Genomic DNA, 24,919 nt, shown 5'->3' with positions numbered 1-24,919 from the left:
TTTGGGTCACATATCTTATATTTTGTTTTAGATTCATTTTTTTATGTTTTATTATATAGTAAATCAATTAAATTATGAAATCATGATAATAATGTAAGTTTAATAACATCAAAATGTTATAGCAAATATAATTAAAAATATTAAAGTGTTTCGACAAACGCAATTGAAAATATGCTCGTAGTTATAAATTGATTAATTTGATTAACTAGAAAAAAAAAGAAAAATCAAAATCAATTGACTTATCGATTTAATTGGTCTTATTTTTAAATTAATCAAACTGTTTTAATCAAATTTATTAAATTATTTTGATTATTTTGATTTTAATCATAATTACCCCAATCATGTTCACTGAATTATTAGTGAAAGAAAGGTAAGTTTAAACATTTTTATTATAAGATTTTGTTTTTGAAAGTTTTAATTACAATCCATTGAACTTGCAGCTAAACGTGGATTGTATAAGTGTTTTCTTTAATTCAAAACTATGGATTTAGAATCTCAAGCATTAGTTGATTTCACTAGTTTAAATGCAATGAAGGAAAAAGCACATGATCTTAAAAACTTCTTCAAAGCAGTGCATGGGTAAATATTTTCAAGTAGTTTAACATTTGCGTAATTTATGCAAGTCTTGGTTATGTCTACAAAATTGTATCTTGATAAATATTTTAAAGTTTCATTGAAAAATTATTCCTTCAGTCATAGGCAAAGAACATCACATTCTTACATACCCAATTCATATGTATTTAATTCTTTAATCAACACATACAAACTAATCACTCACACACTAATTATTTATTTACTTGGTATCTAATTACAGATTCTTTCTGTATACTAGTTGAAATACTTTGGCAGTATAACTAGTAACTAAATTATAATAGGATCTACTAAAAGCATATTAAATTGCTATTTAAGATGAAATGTAAAGTAAATTTCATTTATATTTTTTTATAATTTCATTTTTTTTCATACGACTATTTGTGATTTTTTCTTTTCTCAATTAATATATTGTAAATAACTTATATTATTATAAAAGATTAAATTAATAATATATATTTTTTGAAAAGCAAAAATTGTATTCATTAATCAAAACGAATGCCTTTAAATGTGAATAATAAATTTGAAATATTCATTTTTTTTCTTGTTAAATTAAGATGATAAGCTCATAAATTGTATTTTTTCAAAGGTTAGAATACAAATATATAATCTAACCATAGTTCAAGTAGTTAAGTGTTAGATGTAAGGAATTTGAACAAAATTCTAGATTCGAATGATGACGTTCCAATCTCTGGTAGCTGATGATTCAAAATCTTTGCCACCTCCATCATGAAAGCAAGGCACAGTCATGGAACAACCATCTTCTTTTGTTCTAGAAAAAGAAAAAGCTCAAGCCAACTAGCAAGCCAAGGATAATGTAACGAAGGTGACTACCCTTGAACGCGATTGAGCATTATAGAAAGCAAAGAATCAATGGAAGATAGATAGGAAGACCTGAAAGACGAACATTTCAAGGCTTCCCATCCATTGATCTTTAGACGTGCAGTCCTGAATTCTTGGGTCAGGATTGGGCTGCGAGTTCCTTTCAACCTTTTCAATATGGCCTTTGAGCCCATACTTTTCCTCTGGTCCCCCAGCGCCAAACTTCCCCCGTCCACAGACACGAAAGCGAGTGAAACAGGCAAACGTGTGGATCTCTTTTCCAGCCGAATGCTCTTTCTTCCACCACCAACAGCAACGATGTTCGCCAATTTTAAAGCCTCAATCTTTGTCACCCAGTTTCCGCGGATCTCACTGTTCTTCTCTAACAACTTATTCTTCAAACTGAATCTCACAACTTCCCTACAATCATGTCTGTAACGATTAAGGTATATTTCACCACTTCCACGACTTATCTTAATTTCAGCAACAGACCCAGCTGTTTCACGGGTTGTTATAACTCCAAAATCCGACCAAGGCCAATTTACCATTCTAACCCTTTAACGTCAACATTTCACAAGCCGAGAAGAATGCAAGCTCCGGTTCAGTCTTCTTCGACTCCCGTGATCAAGAGCTCGTTGATCGAGCCAGATGGTGGGGTCGTCGTCGATCTGGTGCTGCCGGAGAGTGAAAGGGAAGCGAAGACGGCTGAGGCCGAGTCAATGCCGAAGGTGAGGTTGACCAAGATCGATATGGAGTGGGTGCATGTGATTAGCGAAGGGTGGGCTAGTCCTCTGAAAGGGTTTATGAGGGAAGATGAGTATTTGCAGAGCTTGCATTTCAATTCGTTGAGGATGAAAGATGGGTCTATTGTCAACATGTCACTTCCCATTGTTTTGGCTATTGATGATGAGACTAAGGAAGGAATTGGGTCGTCTTCCGATGTTGGGTTGGTTGGGCCTGATGGAGACTTGATCGCCATTCTCAGGAGGTTCCTGTTTTTTTTTTTTAACAATCTCTTTCTTTTTTTCCTTATTTTTTTTTGCACATCTTTTATTATATGTGAAGGTGCATGTGACAACTGCAATTGTGTTTCTACATACTCTAACTGTTAGTATTACTGTTTTTTTAAGGTTCCAATTTTGATTTTATGAATGCAAATTAAAAAAAGGTGGAAGTTTTAGTAATATATAAGCTTGGTTTAAAATTCCAGCTCGTTTACTTTGATGTATACTGCTAGGTAAGCCTTCGAGGAGTCTTGTTGGTTGCAAGTGTTATGTGCTTAATTGCTCGATTACTGATTGAATTGGCATTTGTATCATGCAAGCTGAAACTGTGCTGGAAAGTTTTCAAATCAATTAATCTTTCTTATTTTGTAAATATTTTTTAAATGTTTAAGTTTCATTGCAGCATTCAAATCTACAAGCATAATAAAGAAGAAAGAATAGCTAGAACATGGGGAACAAGTGCACCAGGATTGCCATATGTTGAGGAAGTCGTCACTCCAGCTGGAAACTGGCTCATTGGAGGTGATTTGGAAGTTTTGAAACCTATCAAATATAACGATGGGCTTGATCATTACAGAATTTCCCCCAAGCAACTCCGGAAAGAATTTGATAAGCGTAAAGCTGATGCAGTTTTTGCTTTTCAATTAAGGAATCCTGTCCATAATGGGCATGCACTATTGATGAATGATACTCGGAGACGGCTTTTAGAAATGGGTTTCAGGAATCCAATCCTGTTGCTTCATCCTTTAGGTGGTTTCACAAAGGCTGATGATGTGCCCTTGAATGTTCGCATGGAACAACACAGCAAGGTTTTTCCCATCATTCACTTTATATAATCACTACTAATATCAGCCAGATTAAGGATACTTGCTATAAGGACAAGATATGTGCAAACTCTTGAAAAATGATGCAATTCTATGTACTTCGTAGCTCTGACTTATGAACCAAAACTATTTGATGTTTTTCTTGTATGGTGTTTAGCATTCAAATAAATTTGTCTTGAAACTTTAAAGTTTCTGTAAAAAGTTTAAATTGATGACAGTTTTTGTACTTTCTTATCATTTAGGTGACAGTTTACTGTTTACTTCATCAGCTTCTCTGTTCAAATGACTTGTAAATTGAATTTCATTTATATCCAGGTCCTGGAAGATGGAGTCCTTGACCCTGAGACTACCATTGTGGCCATATTCCCATCACCCATGCATTATGCAGGTCCAACAGAGGTGCAGTGGCATGCCAAGGCAAGGATAAATGCTGGGGCTAATTTTTATATTGTAGGTCGTGATCCTGCTGGAATGGGTCACCCAACAGAGAAGAGGGACTTGTATGACCCTGATCATGGGAAAAAAGTGCTAAGCATGGCTCCTGGGTTGGAAAAGCTTAACATTTTGCCATTTCACGTACGTACCAATATGGCAATATATGCTGGTTTAACCTTAATTATAGATAATATTTGCTACTTTTTACCTTATTACTTCAAGCTCTGCTTCCAATTCCTTGTTTATCATATATAAACTTTACTGGCTATTCTTGATTGATAAATGCTTCAAATGATATTTATGGGTTAGGGGTTAGGCTGTCCTTTTGCTAGATCTTCAATGTATGAGTTACTCCCCTTAGAGAGTAATATCACATGGTGACTCAATTTATGCAGTATATATGACTTGATCCGTTTTAGAAACTCCTTCATTAATCTTAACAGTAGCCAATAATCTCAATAAATACTGATCCAGTAATAAGGTTTTTCATCACTCAATGATCCAAAGAGAAACCTTTACCACTCAATCAGGACTAATTGTTGCTGAAGAAATGGTGCCTTATGTTGTGTGTGTGTGTGTGTTTTTCCCCTCCCTTTTCCACTTATTTCCTTGAATTATGGTCTGCAGGTGGCAGCTTATGACACAGTGGCAAAGAAGATGGCATTTTTTGATCCTTCGCGAGCTAAAGATTTCCTCTTCATCTCTGGAACCAAGGTAAGTGTTGGATTTTCTAGATTCTTACGGTGTTTCAGGCTTCATCATTTTATTAGTCAAAAGTCTTGTGCAGAATAACATGTAAAACTAATATGATGCTTGTTGTTGAGTCAATTAGTCTTGCTTCTCAGTTGTTGCTCAAATCTACCTTATATATAACTTATGAAATTCTGCAGTGGTTACTAAAGGAAACAGGGTCTAACCAGAAACTTAAGGGGTTTAATTTTACTTCATTAATTTATATAAGAATATCATGAACTGGTTTGGGACAATTCATTACATTTCAGTAGGAAAAAATAAATTAATGAAGAAAATTTTGAAGATGAGGCTCTGTGATACAGTGTATGGCATGTCATTGAAGTTTCAGAAGAGTAATCATTACTGCTAATACAATTTCGACTAATTGATTGGATGTCGAAGGTTGCTAGAAAAGCTTCCATTATTATTATCTTGTTTTCAAGTAAGCATTAATGTTATCTGTGAAAGTGTCCATATGACGGGAAATTCCCTTAGATTGGACAATACTCTTGAAATGTTGTCGAATTAAGTTTGCTGGCATTTCAAATTGCATATAGTTCTTAAGTTTCTGACTCTAATAGGTATTGCTGCAGATGCGAACTTATGCAAGAAACGGTGAGAACCCTCCTGACGGTTTTATGTGCCCTGGAGGATGGGAAGTCCTTGTCAAATATTATGAGAGTTTGGAAGCAGAGGAGGCAACACAGCAGCCGGCTGTTCTATCTTCTTAGGTGCATAAGTTGATAGTAGGTTTTGCAGTAAGTTTGTTATAACAAATGAGGAAAGAGGGTCTTGCGGTTTCAAGTTGAGCACCATTAAGTCTAATTTCAGCAGCTCCAGTAATGAAATTGAGCATCTCCAAGCCTATTTATATGCCTTTCTTCAACTCCTGGTGATCGGCTTCCAAATGGATTATATTAGGTAGTGGGATACTATATATATTGAAATGCTTATGGTTCATTCTTTTGAGAGGAATTGATACTCAACAGAGGTCACAACCTCTGAGGGCTTGTACTGGTTTGAAATCTGAATGTGTCAAGTACTAATTCTTTTGTCTACTCTAGTTAAGTTTATCACCTTCTGATTTCCCATTGTTTTAAAGCTGCTATAACGTTTTCGGTATTCTTTAATTACTGTCCAAATACCGAATGTCCGAGCTGTTAAGTAGGGGGAATTAGGAGGGATTCATTGACAATAGCCGAGGGCAAGGTTCTTCCATATCTCTTTTTTTGAATAGAGCAGTTTTCATCAGCATGCAACTCAATCCGAAGCCATCTTTTCAAGTGCCAGCAATTCATCCATAACTCTTTGAAACAGCTACTTCAGCAATGAACGTGTGTTTAGTATTTCACGGTTGGGAGGGTGGGGATTTTGGATAAAATTCTTAAAAGCATTTTCATTAGAGTGCAATAAAATGCTAAAACATGACAATCAGTGAGATTGAGATGATGATGGGGGCCTACTCATCTTGGGCTCACCCATCTTACCAATAACTGTAATCAGAACTAAGATTCAGGGCTTTGGCCTTAGGCTTGGGCTTCAAGCCATCATCCGGGGACTACAACTCCTGTGTATTATTGCTATAATTATTTTTTTTATGAGGGGGTAAGCCACTTAACTAAGGTTGCTAATGGAAACTCAGATGCAGGATTCACACTCCAAGTTCACGCATGAACTAAGACCTGGATTCTTGTCTAGCAAATGACCAGCAACGTACAGCATTTCATCAAAGGGCCGGTTGAAATGCTAAACCTTTCGAAGAATTTTCATATGGCGAGTTGCGATGTGGGTTATAAATTTTAGTCATTGGTCATAATTTTCAGCTAGCAAAAATGTCGGACCTTCTAGGTCTCCCTATGGCGCAAAGACTTACTCCAAATTCCTCGAAACTTCAATGTCTGCATGGTTAGGACGTCCTCTCTCCCCCTGACCCAAACAACAAATCATCCACCCTGGCTTGGACCCCCTTCCAAAAGAGTGTTGTTCCCTGGAATGGAATGCGAAAAGCCCCATCCGATAAATAGTACAGTTGTGTAAGTAGACCATCTCCCGAAACATGACATTTATTGTTTCCTTCATCTAACACTGTACATGTGCTTCAGCTCTGCTCTGTTTAAGGTACATCCGTAAAGTCCTTGGCGTTCCGCATTCAAGGGCTTAGCTGTAAATGGGGCCATTCCCGTTTTCCATTTCTTCTCCATTCCAGACATACATCGAGTTGTTTAAGATTAGGCTTCCAAAAAGTTTATGCTTCCAATTTCCTTCGTTTATATCTGGCTTCTGATAAATTGTCTCATTTGAAACTTCCACGAATATCAAGGTCGAGCTGGCTACTTCCAGGGCCACAATATTTTCCTCTTCCTACCAAATTTTGGTTCTTTAATTAGAATAAAGTATTGGTAGGCTATTTCCCCTCGGTTGTTAACTACTCCTTTATATTTGTAGATTGTGAAGTCGGTGTCTAGCTTTTCCTTGGTGGTTTGGAGCATGTTTATTGCTGTCTATATGTTTCTCTATAAAGGAATATATATATATCTCTTTCCATGCAATTTGCATGCCCCTAAGATCTTTCCCCTTCTTGGGTTATGTGGCGATAAGACAAACTAAACATGGCCTTTAATGGATATTTTGCAGGTAGAAGGTCACCTCAAAAACCAATTTGCTTATGTACGTTCAGGATTAATAAAAACAGGTAAAGTTCTGGATCATCTGATTGCTCACATAAGGCAAACGGATCAGTATAATTAATTGAAGAATTATCCTTGCTTGCTTAATTCTGGGGCTTGATCTCTTGTTAAAATATGCAGAGAGAATATGAAGAAATACTGAGAAGGAAATGAGAGACCCTGATGGACCTAACTATTTTGTCTCGAGGAGAAGTTTTCGAGAGGGGGGCAAAGGTAACATGGCCTTCATGTGCCCCGTTCAGCATGAGGTCATTTCTCTCGAAACCCTATGATGGTCAGGTAATCACTGCCTTTCGGTGATTATGCAAGACCCACTTCAATATTTGTATCTGTTTTCATCCTCCATATTCAGTTAACAAATTTCAATCACAGAACATGGTGTCGACTTCTTTTGAAAAACAGTAACCCTTTTGGCCCATGAGGTTCACGCTGATCAGTGCCAGGCACATTGAATTTATTGTTGAAGTATCGATCACTTATCAGCCAACATCCAGGCATGTTATACTGCTTAAAAGGACACCCAACTATAGTAACTTATAGTGCCCAAATTCATTGCAATTTCGACAGATCATTCAACATGGTTGATTCCACTTATAACGTAAAGTGGAATTACCAAAAGAGAGAAAAAAAGGTTGAAAGGCTTTAAGTTGGGTAAGTTGGAATATCTATCACGTTTCAAATACGAGAAAACTTTACCTACCATACAGTCCTATAATCTTAATTTCAATGTCATATTTTTGGTCTGTACAATACACGTTTCGTTGTCTTCGATCAAGCACGTCTGTTCAAACATTAAAACAATCAGTGCATGTTGTAAACATTGATTAGGGTTGTTTTCGTGCACGTAGGTGATGTAATTAAGGAATTCACGTACGGTCAATGTACTAGTAATAGTGTGGTGTTGACAATAATATGGCCGGACGTAGCCGTAACAAAGCATTTAAAGGAGAGCCTGATTTTGGGTCGAGAGACTTGCTCTGGCTCTTTCTGGACCTTAGAACATGGGGGAAGAGAGAGAGAGAGAGAGAAAGAAAAGAGCTGCTGCCCTGGATCATAAGGAAGGGGTAGATGGAAGACAGACAAGTGGTTCTCATTTAATTTCAAAATTTATTTCTGACTATGACCATGCTCGTATTTGGTAGTTCATTCTGCTAGCTTAGCTCGAGGACCACCTTTACCAAAGTCCATAAATATTCACATACAAAAGAGATCTTCAAGGAACCAACTCTTTCATCCTCTTTCTTTTTTGGGTTTGGACTACTCTATTTAACCCTAATATGCAACTACTTGACACTAAATTAACTAATTTGATGGTAAATGAATAAGAGAAAAGTCTCTCGATGAGGCACTTTCTAGTTCCCACAAGGACAAATGGAACAGTAATTTCACTTGATAGGGCAGATGATAGGTGCATGTGGCTGCTGGAAAAACATGTAAATGCACTTTCCGTATCACAAACGATTGCTTCAAAATCCTTAATGATGTGTAAAAATAATACTAATATCCCACAGTATACCAATCAGAGAATGCCACGTCAACATCTAGATGTGATTAACCTATTAAACCATCCAATTTAACTACCAAGGCATGCCTCTTATTTCGAAGATGGCATAGTGCTTTGTAGCCTGCCTATCCTACACCCTAAGTCATAGCGCTTCGTTTGGATGGTTTCTGTTACGAAAGGGAATGCAATAGCAACATAAAAGACTGTGATGAATTTGTCTACTATATATCTAAAGCAGGACAGAAAGATTGGAAGAGAAAAAAAAGGAATCAAAAGAGAGGAAAATGAAACAGTCACATGTGCTATTGAAATTCTTGTTGAAGTGGCCAGGGGGTTATGTAGAATACCCAAAGTCTTCTCTTCTCTTCTGTTCTGCCATTAATTTTCAACACTGTGGTCCAGTGGGACCCTTTTGTGTTTTCTCTCCATTTCGTAAGGTGTTTTGAAGAATGAGGATTCTTCAATTTTGTTGCACCGGTATGGTGGCTAAGGGTAGAAAAAATAAGCCACCTAATGCCTATGGAATGAGCTCTGGACATTCATTGCCAAACTTTAAGGATTGCATACTATCCATATGTAATATATGTAAACGTATAGCTTGAAGGAATGTAACTATATCCTTGGTCACAATTGTTGATTTCTAGACTCTAACCTTTTTCTATACTTACGATCCAAAACCCAAATTGCCTTCAAGAAAATATAAATTACAAAGTTTAAAAGAAATGTAATATTTATTGTAACATCTTGATTTAATTCAATTTGATTACGTATAGTATAAGTCTCTCAAAATGTCAGTAGAGGAAGTATTATAATGAAAATTTAGATATTTGATCCTGAACAGACACTTAAACAATTAGGATTCGATGATATCAAATGGGGAAAATATTGGAGAGTAAGCGAGCGATTGCATTTGCATATGAGGAAGAACCATGCAAAATAACTTAAAAACATTGTACAAGGTAACAGCCAAATGAGGCTTTTGAATTACTAAATGATGGTAAAATGATTTGACTCGATAAGACATCAGAAACCTGCAAAAGAAGAATGCAGCAGCACGCACATGCATGTGAATCACTGCTATTTTCATCTGCCAATCGATTCTCAGAATCACAAAGCTCAAAAAATAAGAAGGCCCAAGAACCTACAGCAGCAAGTGGTGGTACACCTTCAGTACAGTTATTATTGAATCTCTGAATCCAGATAGTAATAAAACGAAGCAAAGTGGGGAAGAATTCGCCTTGGGAGTTTCACCTTCGATTGCATTTTCTCTCATACAATTTCTGTATGGGATTGCTATATATCTTCGAGGTAAATGTGTTCACAAGAAAATGCAATTAACTTTCAGAATGGGATTTTCAAAAGGTTGAAACAAGGAAATGGACATGTGTGTCCGGTTAGATCAGAAAGAGGGGACAAAAGCAAAATCATTTGAACTTTGAATTTGAAATTTCACTCGAGGGATAGGGATAAAGTATGTTGGCCTGATATGTTCAGAACCCAGAATGTGAAGAAAATGTTGTTTTACTAGTACAAATTTCTATTTTACTCCAAGGCAAAGAACATCATTCCTGGAAAGAGTTCGAAGTAAATGTAAGAATGGGAAACATAGGAAATTGAAGGGGGCTACTTCTTTTATTTAAGTGAAGTACAGTGAAGAGAAGAGTTACTTTAGTTTGAAGGTAGCCAAGTAAGAGATAGAGAGAGAGAGGGACCGTGGTGTCCTTTGGAAGGGCAGCAAGGTGGTGTAATCCCAATGGGGTTGCCCTCAGGCATGCCCTCTGAGCTCACACAGTCCCCAAAAACACCTATGGTCTGTCCTTTGTCCCCACAACCCCACATGACTTTGTTTCCTTTTCAACTCCTATGAGCTCACCATATATACCCCTTCCAACCCCTTCACTCTTTCACACACCACTTCTCTAACTCTTCTTTCTCTTTTTCCTCTCAAATATTAAAAAAAAAAACGATTTCTCTTTGCCCTTTTACCCCTCAAGTTTAACCCTTTGAAAGAAAATGGCTATCAGGAAATCCAACAAATTGCCTCAAACTGCAGTCATCAAGCAAATCCTGAAACGATGCTCGAGCTTGGGAAAGAAACAAAGCTATGATGAACAAGGACTCCCTTTGGATGTCCCAAAAGGTCATTTTGTTGTATATGTTGGCGAAAACAGAAGCAGATACATTGTTCCCATCTCTTTCTTGACCCGACCGGAGTTTCAAAGCTTGCTTCATCAAGCTGAAGAAGAATTTGGTTTCGATCACGACATGGGCCTCACCATTCCTTGTGAAGAAGTTGTTTTCCAGTCTCTAACATCCATGCTTAGATGAAATAAAAAAGCTAGCAATGAAGCTAAGGCTGGTTAAGGCTTAGGCTTGAAAGAAACTATTTTTGGAGAAAAGTCATTAAGAGGAAGCTGCTTCATTTGCTTCTCTGATTAGATTTTCTCCTCCCCCCCCTTTTTTTTTCACCGAGTTGTTCAAGTAACTCTGACCCAAAAACCCATTAATATTTATTTATCTGGGTTTTTAGATTTGTAAATCTGAGAAAGGTTCGAAACATTTTCCTCACCGAGGTGTGGGTTGAATATCGACGACCAATGTGCCCTGTGAGAGAACTAATATCAAGAATTTTGGGGTTGCCCCCCCCGTCCTTTATTATCTTATTTTTCTCTGAATGCATCTTTTTACATGCTCTCTCAATCTGTCCCTGTCACGCACAAGCACAAAAGGTACAGGTTAGGCACCCGTTCACCTGGTTTCAGGGTTTTGTCTCTTAGCTTTCCATATATTTTTTTTCTTTAATGCTACCCTATTTCTGGTTAAACTCAGACGGTTTAAGCCGTTGAACAACTGTTAATAAAACGATACGCCCGACAGACAGCTGATTGGAATGTTTTGCCAGAGATGAAGGGCAAAACTCTTGAGACCAAACACAACAATAGTATTTTACTCTGAGTTCTTTGTCCAAATGTAACACCATAAAGGTAAACTTGCTTTAGGCGAACTTGGTTTGATTTCCTTTCTGGTTATCTGAAAAGACCAGATAGTTTTTTACTTATCTATGTTGTACATTTGTAAGCTAAAAAAGATCTTTCACCATTTGTCATTTCCAACTTCCAATCCTATTTGCAAAGCTTCAGTTAGTTCCCACAACATGTGCAGAGTCTTCTGAGCAGCAGCAGCGGCAGCGGCATCCTTACCTTGGAGTCTGTAAAATATCTTTTTGACCTTTTTCCACCACTTTTAATCTCCTCCTTTCAAACCCCAAAAAAATGTTTTAAACCACATTGATCAATCAACATCTATTTAGGATGCCATGTGATGGGGACCCACGCAGAAGAAATCTCGTAGTAGGATTTTTGATGAGCAAGCATCTCAGTCAAGTGGTGACCCACATTGAAACTTTGGACGGCTTAGATTGCAGACCCTTACCTTGATTAGCTATAACACAGTAACAACACTGTTCCACAACAGGGCAAGTGACCGGGTGCAGCCATTAAATGATGGGATTAGGATCTTTATCCGGAATATACTATCATGCTTTCCGGGCTCATCCCATTTAAACTGCACCTCCTCCCGTGGTCCATCATCATCTGATCTAATCCAAAATTTATATACCAAGTAAAATTCCCAAGCTCTCTTGTCCTTTTTTATCAAGTGGACCACCTTGTATACCGTACAGACAGGACAACTCAAAGAAACTTTTAGATTGCAACGGGTTGGACTGCTGCATCAACCAGCCCCTTGTTTAGGCCTGTTTTTGGCTTTTGCTTAGGTATAAAATAAAAAACCTTTTCCCATTGGAGTGAAAGCAAAAAGAAGAAAAGTTGGATAGATTTGGTGTTGGTTTAAATGCTTTGTACAACTGATACGTAGGGCTACCTGCTTTAGGATTTCTTTATTTAAAGGACGAGGTGCGGCCGTTGGATATAGACTCTATATTATGGTGGGTCGATACATATAGCTTAGGGGCATAGGCTTCATTTTTTCAGCGGTGCTGTTTGTCAATTATTTCTAAAGCATACCATTTCTTTACCAGGTTTGTGGTTTCTTTTTTGCTTAATTGGTATCGTTGATATAAGCTGATTAAGCGTTGCTCATTTCCACTCATTGGATTCCCAACTTTCAAAACTCCTTTTAAAAAAGAAGGAGAAAAACCTCCGTGGAGACAACATTTTTCTTCGGAAAATTTGTTGCAATCTTTGACCATAAGTTCACACACACACACACATCTCTGACTCTCTGACTCTCTCTCTCTCCCTCTAATAGCGTTATTTGCAACAGTTAGCAAGTTATTGAATGATTTTAATGGTTCTTGGTAGAAGTTTTCAAGGGTCGCAGTTGAAGAACGTGGCACCCCTAGCTCCGACTTTTGAGAGCTAGCTAGCTCTGACTAGGCAACAGAGACAAACCAAGACAAAAACAGTTGCTGCTAATCTTGTTCACCGAGCCAGGTTTTGGTTCATTTTCTTCTTCTTTGTTTAATTGCCTACTCCAATCATGGACTGACATGCAAAATTTGGGTTCTCAGTTATACTATTTATATCCATGCTATACGTCAAAATCGTGCCCCCTCGGGACTGATCAGGTCTTCCCTGAATCCATGGCTGATTTCATTACATATATATTTTTACCTTTGCCATTTGTTTTTTACTCAAATCCCAAACGTTGCTTTGTGTATACCTAAATATATTTTTTTGGTTAAGAGAAAGCAACAGAACGTGTCATTTCACCTCATGGTTCATTACTTTATAGAAATAAACAGCTAAAAATGAGGAAATTAGTCATGACTTTGAAACTAGAAAGTTGGTCCCTAATCACCATCTTTCTTAAGTAAAATGCTAATCGGCCCACAATTTCAGCCCCCTTTCATTCTTTCTCTCTTCTTCGTTTCTTTTCTTTTTGTTGCCTTTTTTTAGGTTTTTATATTAAAATATCAATAAAAAAATCTCATATCCAATAAAAGTCTATTCATTTTTATTAATTAAATATTTAATTCATGAAATAGTGATAGGTTAAAATGACTTGTAATACAATACTCTCTCAATCTATTGTGAATTGCATTTAAACCCGATAACGATCTTTAAAAATTCGACTCTTTAATCCATGAATTAAATATTGATGTTGTTTATGATCTTGGGTAGTGATGGGTTAGAATGGCTTGTAATCCAGTAGCTAATTAAAAAACATCCAAATATATATATATATATATATATATATACACACACTTCATGTATATTCCTAAGAATGAGGGACCACCATCAACCATCAATCAATTGAAACGAAGACAAGGTTCACATGTACAATAGTATGATAGGTGAAAGATGCTAAGATCTTTCAGATCTATTTTAGCTAGAAAAAGATTAGATTCAAATCTTATGAGCAATAATTTACGGTTGGTGATTTTTGTTTTTTTTTTTCTACTTCTTTATTCTTCCATGTCTTGTCAATGGGGTTTTCATTTTCCCTGTTAACTCATTGCTTAATCTTGTCTCCTCTTAGCCCAAATAGTTCTTCCTAAAAGTGAGATCATCTTCGAATATTATATACGTCATTAAGTAAATGTATCAAACTCTCTTTTCTTGTCCACAAACCTTCAAATTCCAGGATAATCCCTTTGCTAAATATGTCCAAATGCAATTCATTCATGGAAAAAGGGGATATTGCTTCAATAGATTTAGGTCTTTAAGCCTGCAGCTGTCATTTGTTTCAAGGACAAAACGTACGTGATTAGTGGGATAAGATGATTTTAAAACCAAATTGCTTAACAGCAAAGAGCAACTCCAAACTGTGTGATTAAGACAAATACTGGTACTATATAAATGTCGTAATTGTGACCAATCATGATATCATTTTTAATCAAAGTGCACGTATATGGATAAAGCTCATAATTATAGAAAAAGGGTTTTGGGTTATGATCGTCAGAACTCCACGTGATTGCATCAAATCAAGTGGTTACAATGTCGCATTATGTTTAATCCTGACTGATGCATATATATAATGCATGATTGAAGGCATGCTTTTCCCATATAATTCTTCATTCCCATGTCATTTGAGAGCTAATCTCTGCTTTAATGATGGGAAGTGAACCTTTGATCGTATTACCATTAAGCAGCTGGATTAAAAAGTCAGAACAAAATTGCAAACAAAAGCAGTGAATCGAATAAGTTTCTTGGATCGTTGTGGGTTACAGGTTCCATTGCAAAAAGGGATTCCATTGATCTTGTAAGTATACCTTTAAACCTACATATCACCTCACAAAATCTTGGACAGACAAGGAGATTTAAATGGTAATTGACACCAAAGTTTCATACCCTGTCATCATTCAAACTAAACTAAATTTAAAATTACATCAAGTGAGACAAAAGTATCGAGACAAATAGTGTTTTCTTTTCAAGCTATTCGTTATAATTTCGGTAAAACGTCAAGTAAATCAAAGAAGAGAAGGAGAGAGATGAAGCTAGCTTGACCCTGATGAAAGAGATCAAAAGCATAGATTATGATACGAGGGAAGAGATTGCAAAGGAATAGCAGACGTTGAAACTGCCGCAGACTCTTCTAGATGATGAGGGGACCTTATCGTATAAGTCACAGAGATTTTTTCCCACACGCAACTAGGGAGGAAAATAATAATAATAGTAATAAAAATTCCGAATTATTGTAGGAGAGAAAAAAAAATCCCAACAGGGAACCCATCAAGAGTACGTAGCGATAGAGAATTTAAATGAAAATTTTTTTGCATGGCTGATATTATTCATCTCTGCCACATTGTTTGACGTTGGCTGCTCCCAGCGGCTCCACTCAATGTTGTTTCAATTGTAGAGTTTTATGAGTTTGGACAAGCAAAGCCACTTATGTTGGGAGGTGGGCTGTGCTGTAGGGCAGACATGTTGGGTTTCAACAAAATGTGGGTGTTACTTATTTTATTCCAAATTAATCACGACTTATCCAGTTTTATATTATCAATTATGTTATTCCGTTTAACCTTTTTTAGTAAAGCTTTCCAAACCATATAATTTGAAAAAGCAACTAAAATCTTTCGATTCGTACCAAGAAGTATGGTTGCAAAATATCCTCTCACTGTTGCTCAAACGTATCTCTGAATATCTTGGAATGATCTTTGCAATCTTGTTGTCAAAAGCTAAGATGGGTTGGTTTTGGTGATTAATTAATTAAGTGCTAATTATTGAAAATCCAAAATGATTAAGTATATTTGATCAGAAAGATGAGATGAGGCATGACATTAAATCAATTTAATGGCCAAAATTAATTAATGAAAGATTTATCTCTCATAAATTACAAGCATTTTATAAGAAATACCTTTGACTAGCTAGAAAGTTAGTTCAAATCTTGGTTGGGTACTCTTATTCCTGTGCAATGTACATGCACAATGGAGATAACGTGGGTGATTTATGTTTTTTAAAAGGATATTATTGCTTGAAGCTCAATTCTCTTGGGTCAAACCTTGACAAACCAACTTCTAATAAGTCTTTTCTTTTTAAAAAAATAAAATCATACTAAATTGAAGTTTGCCTGTCTTATGTAGCATGCGGATGTAGAGATTGAGAGAACAATATTTTATAGAATACTACCAAAATATTCCTCAACATATTAATTTAAGCATATATTTTTTCTTTGGATGAGCTCGTTTCCTTGGCGGTTTGCCCTTTGATTCCCCAATTTTATTGGGTTTTTGTACTTGTTTCTATGTTAATTATAATAAAAGAAGAAGAAGAAGAAGAAGAAGAATTAAGTGTATGTTTGTCCATACTCCCCATAGGTATTTCTCCATTTGAAAAAATAGAAAGACAGCTAGGTAATGGAGAAATCTACTTAGTTTTCAGGCACATATGCAGGGGATGGAGAAGTTGGGATTGGATTGTTCTAACAGTTCAAAGATATTAAATGAGCAGACATACAACCATGATTTCAGTCTGCACTTGGCTTTGGGTGTCTGGAAAGCACCGTGTCATTTCTTCCAGCTTGAGCAACTTGACTTTGAATTGAAACTAACCCCAAACCAAGAAACACGGATAAACAATTATGGTGTGTGTAAAGCAGCTAAGTTCAATGTTCCCCCTGACTTTGCATATGATTTTTCTTTTCTAGGAGTCGCCAATGGGCCTGTTTTGCCTCCAATAATAGAACAGAGAAGCAGCCCTTTTGACCAGTTAAATGAGTTTTACATTCTTAACTATACCTTCTAGCTTGTAAGTTGGAGAAATCCTGGAAAAAAACATCGTCTGTTATGCTTAGAAAGAATCCGAAAAGCGTACATATCCTGACATTTTACTGATGTAGTTAGATCTCCTGGAATGAAAAGACCTGAATAGATAGATACGAGGGTAAACAAATTTGGGAGCCTTGAAATGCGAGCCCGAAAGGAAGAGGGGACCAAAATCTGCACCTTATGCAAGTTGTAGAAAGGGAAACAGGCTGAAATGTTACTTCTCATATCTGGATGGCCCGAGCCCTTTTGATTTACAGTTAAAACCCATTAAACCTGGAAATAAGATGTCAAAAACTTTTTCCTGGAATGCTTCTCAGATTTGTCGAAGGATAAGATGGGATACTAATGGAGAAAAGTTTGTCTCTCTGTTAATATATGCACATAATTAGACCCAAAATTATGCTTAAATTTTCCTATGCTTGGTTTGCTTGAAATGAATAAATGAAGAGTATAATCGTTTAATAAAACTGCAACATACAATATATTCAAAATATATTGAACAGTTTAGGAACTATGTCACATTCACTTGGGCAAATTACAAAGGGAATTGAAAGGGAGGAAAAAAAAATAGTAACAGATATGGATACCATATACAGTCATTAGTTACAAAAATTACTTCGACGTCCAAAGCATTACTTCACAATGTGAAACCCAAGAAAAGACTTTCAGCTACTAAAGTAGAGAACCTCCCCACAAAGTGGTTCTTCTAGCATCAAATAAAGGGGTATGAGGTTTCTAAACTTTGGTTCTTCTAATTATTATTAGGTGGCCTCCTCAATCATCAACTTTTATGCCCATGAGCTGCAGGCTTAATGACCAGTCTTCCCTTTGGAGGAAAAGAATCTGCTAAACCCTCGTGATTGTTTCTCCGGCGTTGGGGTAGAAGAGGAAGATGAAGAGCTTGACAGGGTAGACTTGTGTTTTGGATGATTTGAATTGATTGGTGATCTCAAAAGGTTTGCATCAGTATCAGATGGGCTGCTCGGCGAGATAAGTGGTTCCATGGGGGACTCCGCACCTCCTCTGCTTGCATTGCCAGAAGCAGCAGTGTCTATCTCGGTCTGATCTAAGTCTTGCAAGTTCATGCCGCTGGTAGTTGGTTCATCCTCAAGGAGACCTTCACCCTTTTGGCTCCTCTCGTTGTATGGAGATCCCATCATATCTGTCTGAGGACGCAAAGACTTCAATTGCTTGCCAAGAAGGAATATGGTTTCTTGACACTCCGCTAGTTTCTCTGCTGCAGCTGCTAATTCTTTCTCCTGTGATCGAAAGAAACAATCCTAAGTCAGGTGCTTTATATTTGATGAAGCCTATCAACAAACTACAGCCAGCAAGAATCATCACAAGCAACTGTGGAAGTAAAATTAAAACATTAAAGGTGGACAAATGACTGTTCAAAACTGAATCGTGTCATGGTTGCAGGATTGTTCTGCATAAACAACTTTCCAAAGTTACCATATATTTGCTGATTAGTGTGATTTCCATTGACCATGACCATATCCAGTACTCAAATGTGCTAGACGTCAGTTGAAGGTTACTAACTTCAGCAGAGCAAACTCTGTTCTAAGTTCTCTGTTGTAATGGCAGTTAATTTTTAATCATCCTTTCGTGCCTAAATCCTATGAAGTCTCAGAGTTCAGACAATAAGAACGCGCTTTAGCACCAGTAATATATGGCTAAGGTGAGTATATAATATTAAAAGAGCAGAAGTTAAACATTTATTGACAACGATACATTAGGTGCAATGGTTGACTTTAACCAGCGACTAGCAAAGGGATGAAGGATTGGGCTGCCACTAATGTTCATTGGCGGAGTAGTTTCATTATCAACAAGCTTAACTTTAACGTAACAATAAAAAGTTGAAGATGTAGTGCCCCCCAAGCACTTAAATTTTTTATTATTGGCCTTTCTTTTATAATTATATGTTATTTCCATGTTACACTTAGAAAGGAATCATGCTAGGCTACACATAACAGATTAAAGTAGCAAAAACAATGTATAAGTGAGAAAAAAAAGGTTTCAGTAACAAATATGTACACAAGACTACACAACTTCATAAAAGTGAAAGTAGCAGGTTCATAGTAATAGACAGTTTTATCTAATATTCTACATTCATGTGAATTGCCTTAAAGTTCTTGAGATCTTACTATCTCATATCACGTAAAGGCAACGGGTGTCTGGAATTTTCTAAGGCAATACTTTAACTATCTGTCAATCCTTTTGCTGCTTGTTGACACATGAATATATTATATTTCTTGGTAGTAATATTAGATATATAAGTGGGTCTGGCAAGATCCATCTTAAGATACACAAGTTGAAATATACACTCACCTGCTTGTTCTTGAGGTCATTATCAGCTGCAGCAGCGCAAGCAGAACAGTTCTCATTCCTAAAAGTGATGGAAAACAATTGAGTTATACAACATGTGCAAATAAAAGATCACACAACAATTAGTTAATAGCAACTCCAGGTTGTATGAAAAGAGCTTGATGCTTACCTTTGCAATTGCTCTTCTAGTTCCTTACATCTGGCTAAAGTGCCATGATGACTTCTCTTTTCATCTTGATGCTCATTTTCCAGAGTTTCTATTTTTACACGGAGAAGGTTCACCTCAGTCTCTAACTCATCTGCGCGTGTTTCAAGTGATCTATAAGACTCTGCCATGCACTTGAGCTGTGTCTCAGCCAAGCTATTTGACTTTTGAGCAGAAGCCAATTGAGATTTAGCTTCTGCTAGAAGCTGCTCAGTTTCATGTAATTGGGATTTAGTCATCTCCAGATTTTCGGTACAGCGAGCAAGATCCATTGCCATGTTTTCTTTCTCCAACTTCAATTCTTCAAACTCTTCTGAAGAGAATTTTCTTGATTGTTTTGATTCATAGTCAGAGACCAGGTTTCCATCATCAGGAACCTCAGGATTGGAAGTAGGATTTGAAATGTGGGCACAGCCATTTTGATATCGTCCACCTGATGAATCCTGTTGAATCACCTTATTCTCTGGTAAAACAACCTTATCAATGCAATCAGGACTGTTGATTTCCTCTTCATTATCCTTATAGCCCAGAACATTGACTCTTAGATCACTGGCTTTGGCTAAAATAGTAGAAAGATCGAATATGAAATCAGTCAAACTCACATTGCTACATAAGACCTTATTGTAGGTAACAGAGAACTCCTCAATTTTGTGGCTTAATCGATTGCCATCAGAACATATGTCATCAACTGCCCTTGCTTCTTTTCCCAGGGACAGTACAAAATCATGAATCTGAGAAATCGCAGCAGCTAATTCTTGACTTACAGTTTGCACAATTTCTGAAGCCACCTTATCACCTGGAGATATAGCAATTTCCTTCTCTGCAGTTAAACTACCAACTCCATTATGAGCCTGCCCGATGCAAGTGCCATCAGAACCATGCACTTCCTCAGAGACACCATTTACAGAGTGCTCGCATAGGGTGTCACGTGCATCCTGCACAGCACGTTTGATGTCCTCCAGAATTTTCTGCACATCAGCATCCTTAGACATTGACTGAAGCACTATAGAGAGCCTTGTTCGAAGTTTCATAACTGGCAATTGGTCTGCATCAGATTCAGGATACACTACTGATAAATCCATATTAGAAGATACCTGATTTACTGATGGAGACAGAACATGCTGCTTTTCGGACTGGAGTTCCTTGCAAGAAATCTCCCCTGAAGCATCACCATTAACAGATTCAGATATCTTATTGTTTGTAGAATCTGAAATGGTGATTGTACCATTTGCAGTTGAATCATTTGAAGAACAAGCCAACTTCTCCATCTCCAGAAAGTCATCCATAAGGTCCAAGTGCTTTGCATTTTCAGTTTTATTTGGCTTCTCAACATTCTTTTCCTTCTTGAATTGAGAGAGCTCAGACATCAAAGCTGTTGCCCATGACTCAGCACAGCTCCTGTCATCATCATTTCCATCTTCAGACACAGAAGTCACACTTGGTGGATTGCTAACATTTTGACTTGAGTAAACTTCTGCAGGAATCGGAACAATAGCTTTCGATGGACTTCTCTGTTGGCTGCTGATGACAAGTTGCGCTTCTAAAGTTTGAAGCTTGCTAGATGTCTTAGCACACAGATTCCTAGAAGCCAGTAGCTCACTGTTACGCTTTGCCAAAGCTTCCTTCAGCATCTTTGTTTCTTCTTCCATTGCCAATAAACGTTCTGTGAGAAACTCATTCTCTTTCTGGGATTTCTGTGCATTGTCAAGGGAAAAGTCAGTCGCTGTGGACAGGTGTGGAGTAGAAGGCCGTACAGGAGACCTCCTTAGCCGAGTATCTCCATAATCCTGTCCTAAACTCTCAACCTCTAGCTTCATTTGGGCAAGTGCAGCAGGACCAGGCAACTTTTTCCGCACAAGACCACGCAATCTTTGGCACTCTGCTTCTAGCTTTGTTATTTTTTTGACACCCTCCATATGTTGCTTGTTAGCTACTTCTGCAGACCTCATGCTCATATTCTTTTCTTCATTACGAATTTCTAGCTCTTTGGAAACTACATGGAGTTCATACTTCAGTGAATTTATTTCCCTTTCACATGATTCAATGTTACCCTTCAAATGCTCAATCTCAGCCTCAGCTTGTGCTTTTTCTTCACTAATCTTGATCAGCATGTTACCACGTTCTTGCAAAGACCTTGTAATTGCTGCATTTTCAGCTTCAGATTTAAGAAGTTCTTGGTCTAAATTAGCTATCTTAGCTTCAAGCTCAAGCCTAATCTTTTCACATTGCTTGTTTTTGCTAATTACCACATCTTGCAACTTCTGTTCATGTTCTTCCTTCAGATTTCGGATTTGCCTCATGCACTCTTTAAGAGCACCATCCAAATGGGATGCCCTATCTTCAGCAGTGAGCTTCAAAAGCGTGACAGATTCCAGATGATTTTTCAATGCCAAGGCTTCTGCTTCAGCCTTTTCCCAACCTGCACCAAAACCGATGTCAGATTGAAAAATATTCAAGCCAAGATTAATTAGAGGACCTTTAGTCTTACATTAGACTTTGAACATAGGAGCATAGACTCACCAGAGACTGCTTCTTCTGCAACTTTAGTGTGCTGTTTCACCAGGTCTTCCTTGGTACTAATCTCTGAATCGGCTGCAGACAGCTTTTCATTCAAGTCCTTAATCTCATCCTCCAATGTCTGAACTTGTTCCTCATATGTTTTCACTTGATTCTCCAAGCCAGTGAGATGTGAATATGATTCCACTGAAATTTGAACATACTTTGGTTTTTTGTAGGTCTCCTGTTCAACAAAATATAACCCCAAAAAAATTGATACCAGATAAAACAGCCAACAATTTAGATGATAGGAGATCAAGATCTCTTTCCAGCTGAGATAATGTGCTATGAATCTAAATCCTGAACGACAAGAAAATAACATAGGTGAATAAACAGAGTTTTCTCAAAGCAAGCATGTTTGACGTGATTTAGCTAAGTAAAATTTAGTCAAAAGAGTGTACCTGATCGCCTTGAGATGCAGCTGAAGCCAAAGTAGCAGCAGCAGCATCCGCTGCAGCAGCCGCCGCCGCAGCAGCTTTATCACCTTTATCAGATGATTTTTTCTTCCAAGGCCAGCGGCGGTCCATCACTTAAATCCTCTTTATTACCTACGGCAAAAAGACCATATAATTTGTTGAGAAAAATATACAAAGAAAAGAAGCAAAACTGAGACAACCACATCTCAAGTGGCTATATCTAGAAAAGTAGAAATATCACTGCACCCCCACTTTAACCCAAAAAAGAAAGAGTAATGACTAAGGCTACACATTGCAGCCACCTGATTGAGGTGAACATTAGGAATTTCACTCTGAGATAGGTGCCCAACATACTATTTCTGACTGAAATGAAAGCAATTTCCAAACCAAATTCGATTTTCCTTAAAGCACATCCAAAGACCATAAAGAGAAACAATTTCTGGTGACAGCTAGCTGGCTCACTTGTTCAGTCTGGAAAAATAACCACATTCCTTTAAGGACTCTGAAGCAACTCTCCAAAAAGCTAACGCCAAGTCTTATAAATTCATAGAGGAACAACAAAAAATTAAAATAAAAACATTAATTAAAATTGGGAGGCTGTTGAGATATGAAACAGCAAACTGACAACTAATCATCGGATTAGGTAGTATTTCTTTAACATTGCATGGTGGAATAATTTTTTCAGTGCACATACAGCAAACAATTAAGTGTCTCTAATTTATTGACACCAAGAATCCTAAGAACAAAGCCTTGATTTGCTTCTCAGGGTTAAGATCGTCAGTGAACTAGAATTCGCTTTGACCAAGTAAAAAAATAGTACAGCTGTCAGAAATCGAAATCTTCTTTTCTTCCATCCTACATTTTCTCAGCCACCAAACAGACCATCATGACAAAGACAAAAAAAATGGCAAGCTTGAAAAAAATGCAAAGCAGATTGTACTACTAAGAATGAAGAACAAGCAGGAGTTAGGTATTCGCGGTGATTCGGAACTGAAAAAGAGGAAAACGTGATAGAATAAAGACAAGCAGTCAATTGAGAACCAAGTCACATCCATTATCCTATATATAAATATGAATCCAATGCTCTAGATTGAAAAAAAAAAGTAGGATCGTCACTGTTGCAAGTGTTGCAGTTGAATCAGATGAGCTTGCATTCCATCAATGGCTCCAGTTATGCAAAAGATCTAATCACAGAGCTAAATATCTTAGAACCAAAAGCTCATTACATATCAATCAAACGAGGAAGAAAACGAAAACCAGAATACATTTTCCATTCACAAACAAATTCAATGAATTAAGATCGTTTTTCTTCATTGAAAATAGAAAAAGTAGAAGGAAAAATGAATTTACTCAAGGCAATGAGATGTAAAAGACCGAAGCTTAGAGAGAGAGTGATGAGCAGCAAAACAAAACTGGAGAAGAAACAGAACATTTAAGGCTTGAAGTGGAAGAAATAAGGAAAAAGGAACCTCACCGACAAAAAAAAAAAAAAAAAAGAAGCTTTGAAACAGAAAGGAAACATTTACTCTGCATAAAACCAGACACCTGTCTTCCAATCAAAGAAAAGAAAACAGAATCCGTTTTCCATTTCAGTCACTTCCACTGTACTCTCACCACCAACATTCAATGTTAAAAACCAAAGAAATCAATGCAAAAAAGGATTAAAAAAAAACCCAATATTTTTTAAGTCACATTATTACATAAATTTTGGCTTACCTTCAGAAATGTAGCTTCTACAGCGAGTTAGAATAATAACAAAAAGTTGGTTCAGATTTAAAGATAAAGATCCAAACTTATGCTGTTCTTCCTTTCCTCCTCCTCCTCTTCTTTTATTTTGGGTGTTAGTGTTTTTTTGGAATAATGTTCAGCTCTTGAGAAAGAGAAAGAACTGGCGGCAATGGCGGTGGAGGAAAAGGAGGAGGAGGAGGAGCATGTGGTGGTGGAGTTGGGTAAGGTGAAAATATTCTGGGCTTGGGTGTCACTTAAAAGGCAAGACGTTCGCAAAAAGTTCCAAACCCAATCACCTTTAAATTATTAATATATTTCTGAACAAATAAGAAAATTAAAAAAAAAAGGGAATATTTGGGTTTCTTTTTTTTTCTTCGTGCTTTGAAATTATGGGTATTTAGATAATTTGAGGGACGAATTCGATGAAAGTGCCCTTATACAAGCAAGAAAATAACGAGCATGTCCCCGTACACTTGTGCTAGAAGCAACAGCTGAGCTGTATGCGATATTTGGAAAGTTCTGTTTCTGTTTGTTGTGTTTAGTGTATGACTGTATGTTTACGACTTTTGGACCACCGTCACCACTCACTACAGCTCATAAGCTTAATTAAGTCCTTGTCTGTTACGCTGCTCTGACGCTGCATGGCTCTTCCATACACAGCCACATCTCCCCCGTCGTTTTTCCTTCCTCTTCATCTTTTTCCTTTCACACCGTCATTTATTGTTGGTGGCTTGGATCTGGCCTAGCTTACAAAATTCTTCCGTCCCGTGCCTGCGAATGATTATTGTCTGGAGATATAGAACTTGCCTAATATCTAGACCCCGAGAAAAAAAAAAAAAAACCTCTCTAATTTTGAC

The 24,919-nt window shown here is 37.1% G+C and overlaps 3 protein-coding genes and 1 long non-coding RNA gene across 4 annotated transcripts; 3 read left to right on the top strand and 1 right to left on the bottom strand.

The window, feature by feature from the left end:
- Nucleotides 1,652–5,668, top strand: LOC18591531 (ATP sulfurylase 2). The gene is made up of 5 exons (XM_007017706.2): nucleotides 1,652–2,401; nucleotides 2,821–3,226; nucleotides 3,557–3,817; nucleotides 4,304–4,390; nucleotides 5,002–5,668. The coding sequence occupies exons 1-5, from the start codon at nucleotides 1,842–1,844 to the stop codon at nucleotides 5,137–5,139; spliced, it is 1,452 nt and encodes a 483-aa protein (XP_007017768.1). The 5' UTR covers nucleotides 1,652–1,841; the 3' UTR covers nucleotides 5,140–5,668.
- On the top strand, nucleotides 10,313–11,257 carry LOC18591528 (auxin-induced protein 15A). Its single transcript, XM_007017703.2, has one exon. The coding sequence runs from the start codon at nucleotides 10,613–10,615 to the stop codon at nucleotides 10,925–10,927; it is 315 nt and encodes a 104-aa protein (XP_007017765.1). The 5' UTR covers nucleotides 10,313–10,612; the 3' UTR covers nucleotides 10,928–11,257.
- Nucleotides 12,427–13,389, top strand: LOC18591527. The gene is made up of 2 exons (XR_001928997.1): nucleotides 12,427–12,638; nucleotides 12,925–13,389. It is a non-coding gene; the product is annotated as an uncharacterized LOC18591527 (long non-coding RNA).
- LOC18591525 (filament-like plant protein 4) lies at nucleotides 17,287–24,364 on the bottom strand. Its single transcript, XM_018125944.1, has 6 exons — nucleotides 24,051–24,364; nucleotides 22,320–22,466; nucleotides 21,883–22,102; nucleotides 19,327–21,781; nucleotides 19,161–19,218; nucleotides 17,287–18,088 (listed from the first exon to the last, which is right to left on the bottom strand). The coding sequence occupies exons 2-6, from the start codon at nucleotides 22,443–22,445 to the stop codon at nucleotides 17,639–17,641; spliced, it is 3,309 nt and encodes a 1,102-aa protein (XP_017981433.1). The 5' UTR covers nucleotides 22,446–22,466; nucleotides 24,051–24,364; the 3' UTR covers nucleotides 17,287–17,638.

The sequence above is a fragment of the Theobroma cacao genome, chromosome 8 (assembly GCF_000208745.1).
Source record: "Theobroma cacao cultivar B97-61/B2 chromosome 8, Criollo_cocoa_genome_V2, whole genome shotgun sequence".
NCBI lineage: Eukaryota > Viridiplantae > Streptophyta > Magnoliopsida > Malvales > Malvaceae > Theobroma > Theobroma cacao.
The sequence above is the reverse complement of the archived record's forward strand: the minus strand, read 5'-3'. Positions and strand labels throughout refer to the sequence as shown.

Excerpts from the sequence above, each read along its gene's own strand:
- LOC18591531 (XM_007017706.2), top strand. The coding sequence starts at position 1,842 with ATGTCTGTAACGATTAAGGTATATTTCACCACTTCCACGACTTATCTT. Across the intron at positions 2,402-2,820 it reads TTGATCGCCATTCTCAGGAG|CATTCAAATCTACAAGCATA; the intron begins GTTCCTGTTTTT and ends GTTTCATTGCAG. Across the intron at positions 3,227-3,556 it reads GCATGGAACAACACAGCAAG|GTCCTGGAAGATGGAGTCCT; the intron begins GTTTTTCCCATC and ends ATTTATATCCAG.
- LOC18591528 (XM_007017703.2), top strand. The coding sequence starts at position 10,613 with ATGGCTATCAGGAAATCCAACAAATTGCCTCAAACTGCAGTCATCAAG.
- LOC18591525 (XM_018125944.1), bottom strand. The coding sequence starts at position 22,445 with ATGGACCGCCGCTGGCCTTGGAAGAAAAAATCATCTGATAAAGGTGAT. Across the intron at positions 21,782-21,882 it reads TGCAGAAGAAGCAGTCTCTG|GTTGGGAAAAGGCTGAAGCA; the intron begins GTGAGTCTATGC and ends GTTTTGGTGCAG. Across the intron at positions 19,219-19,326 it reads CTAGAAGAGCAATTGCAAAG|GAATGAGAACTGTTCTGCTT; the intron begins GTAAGCATCAAG and ends CATCACTTTTAG.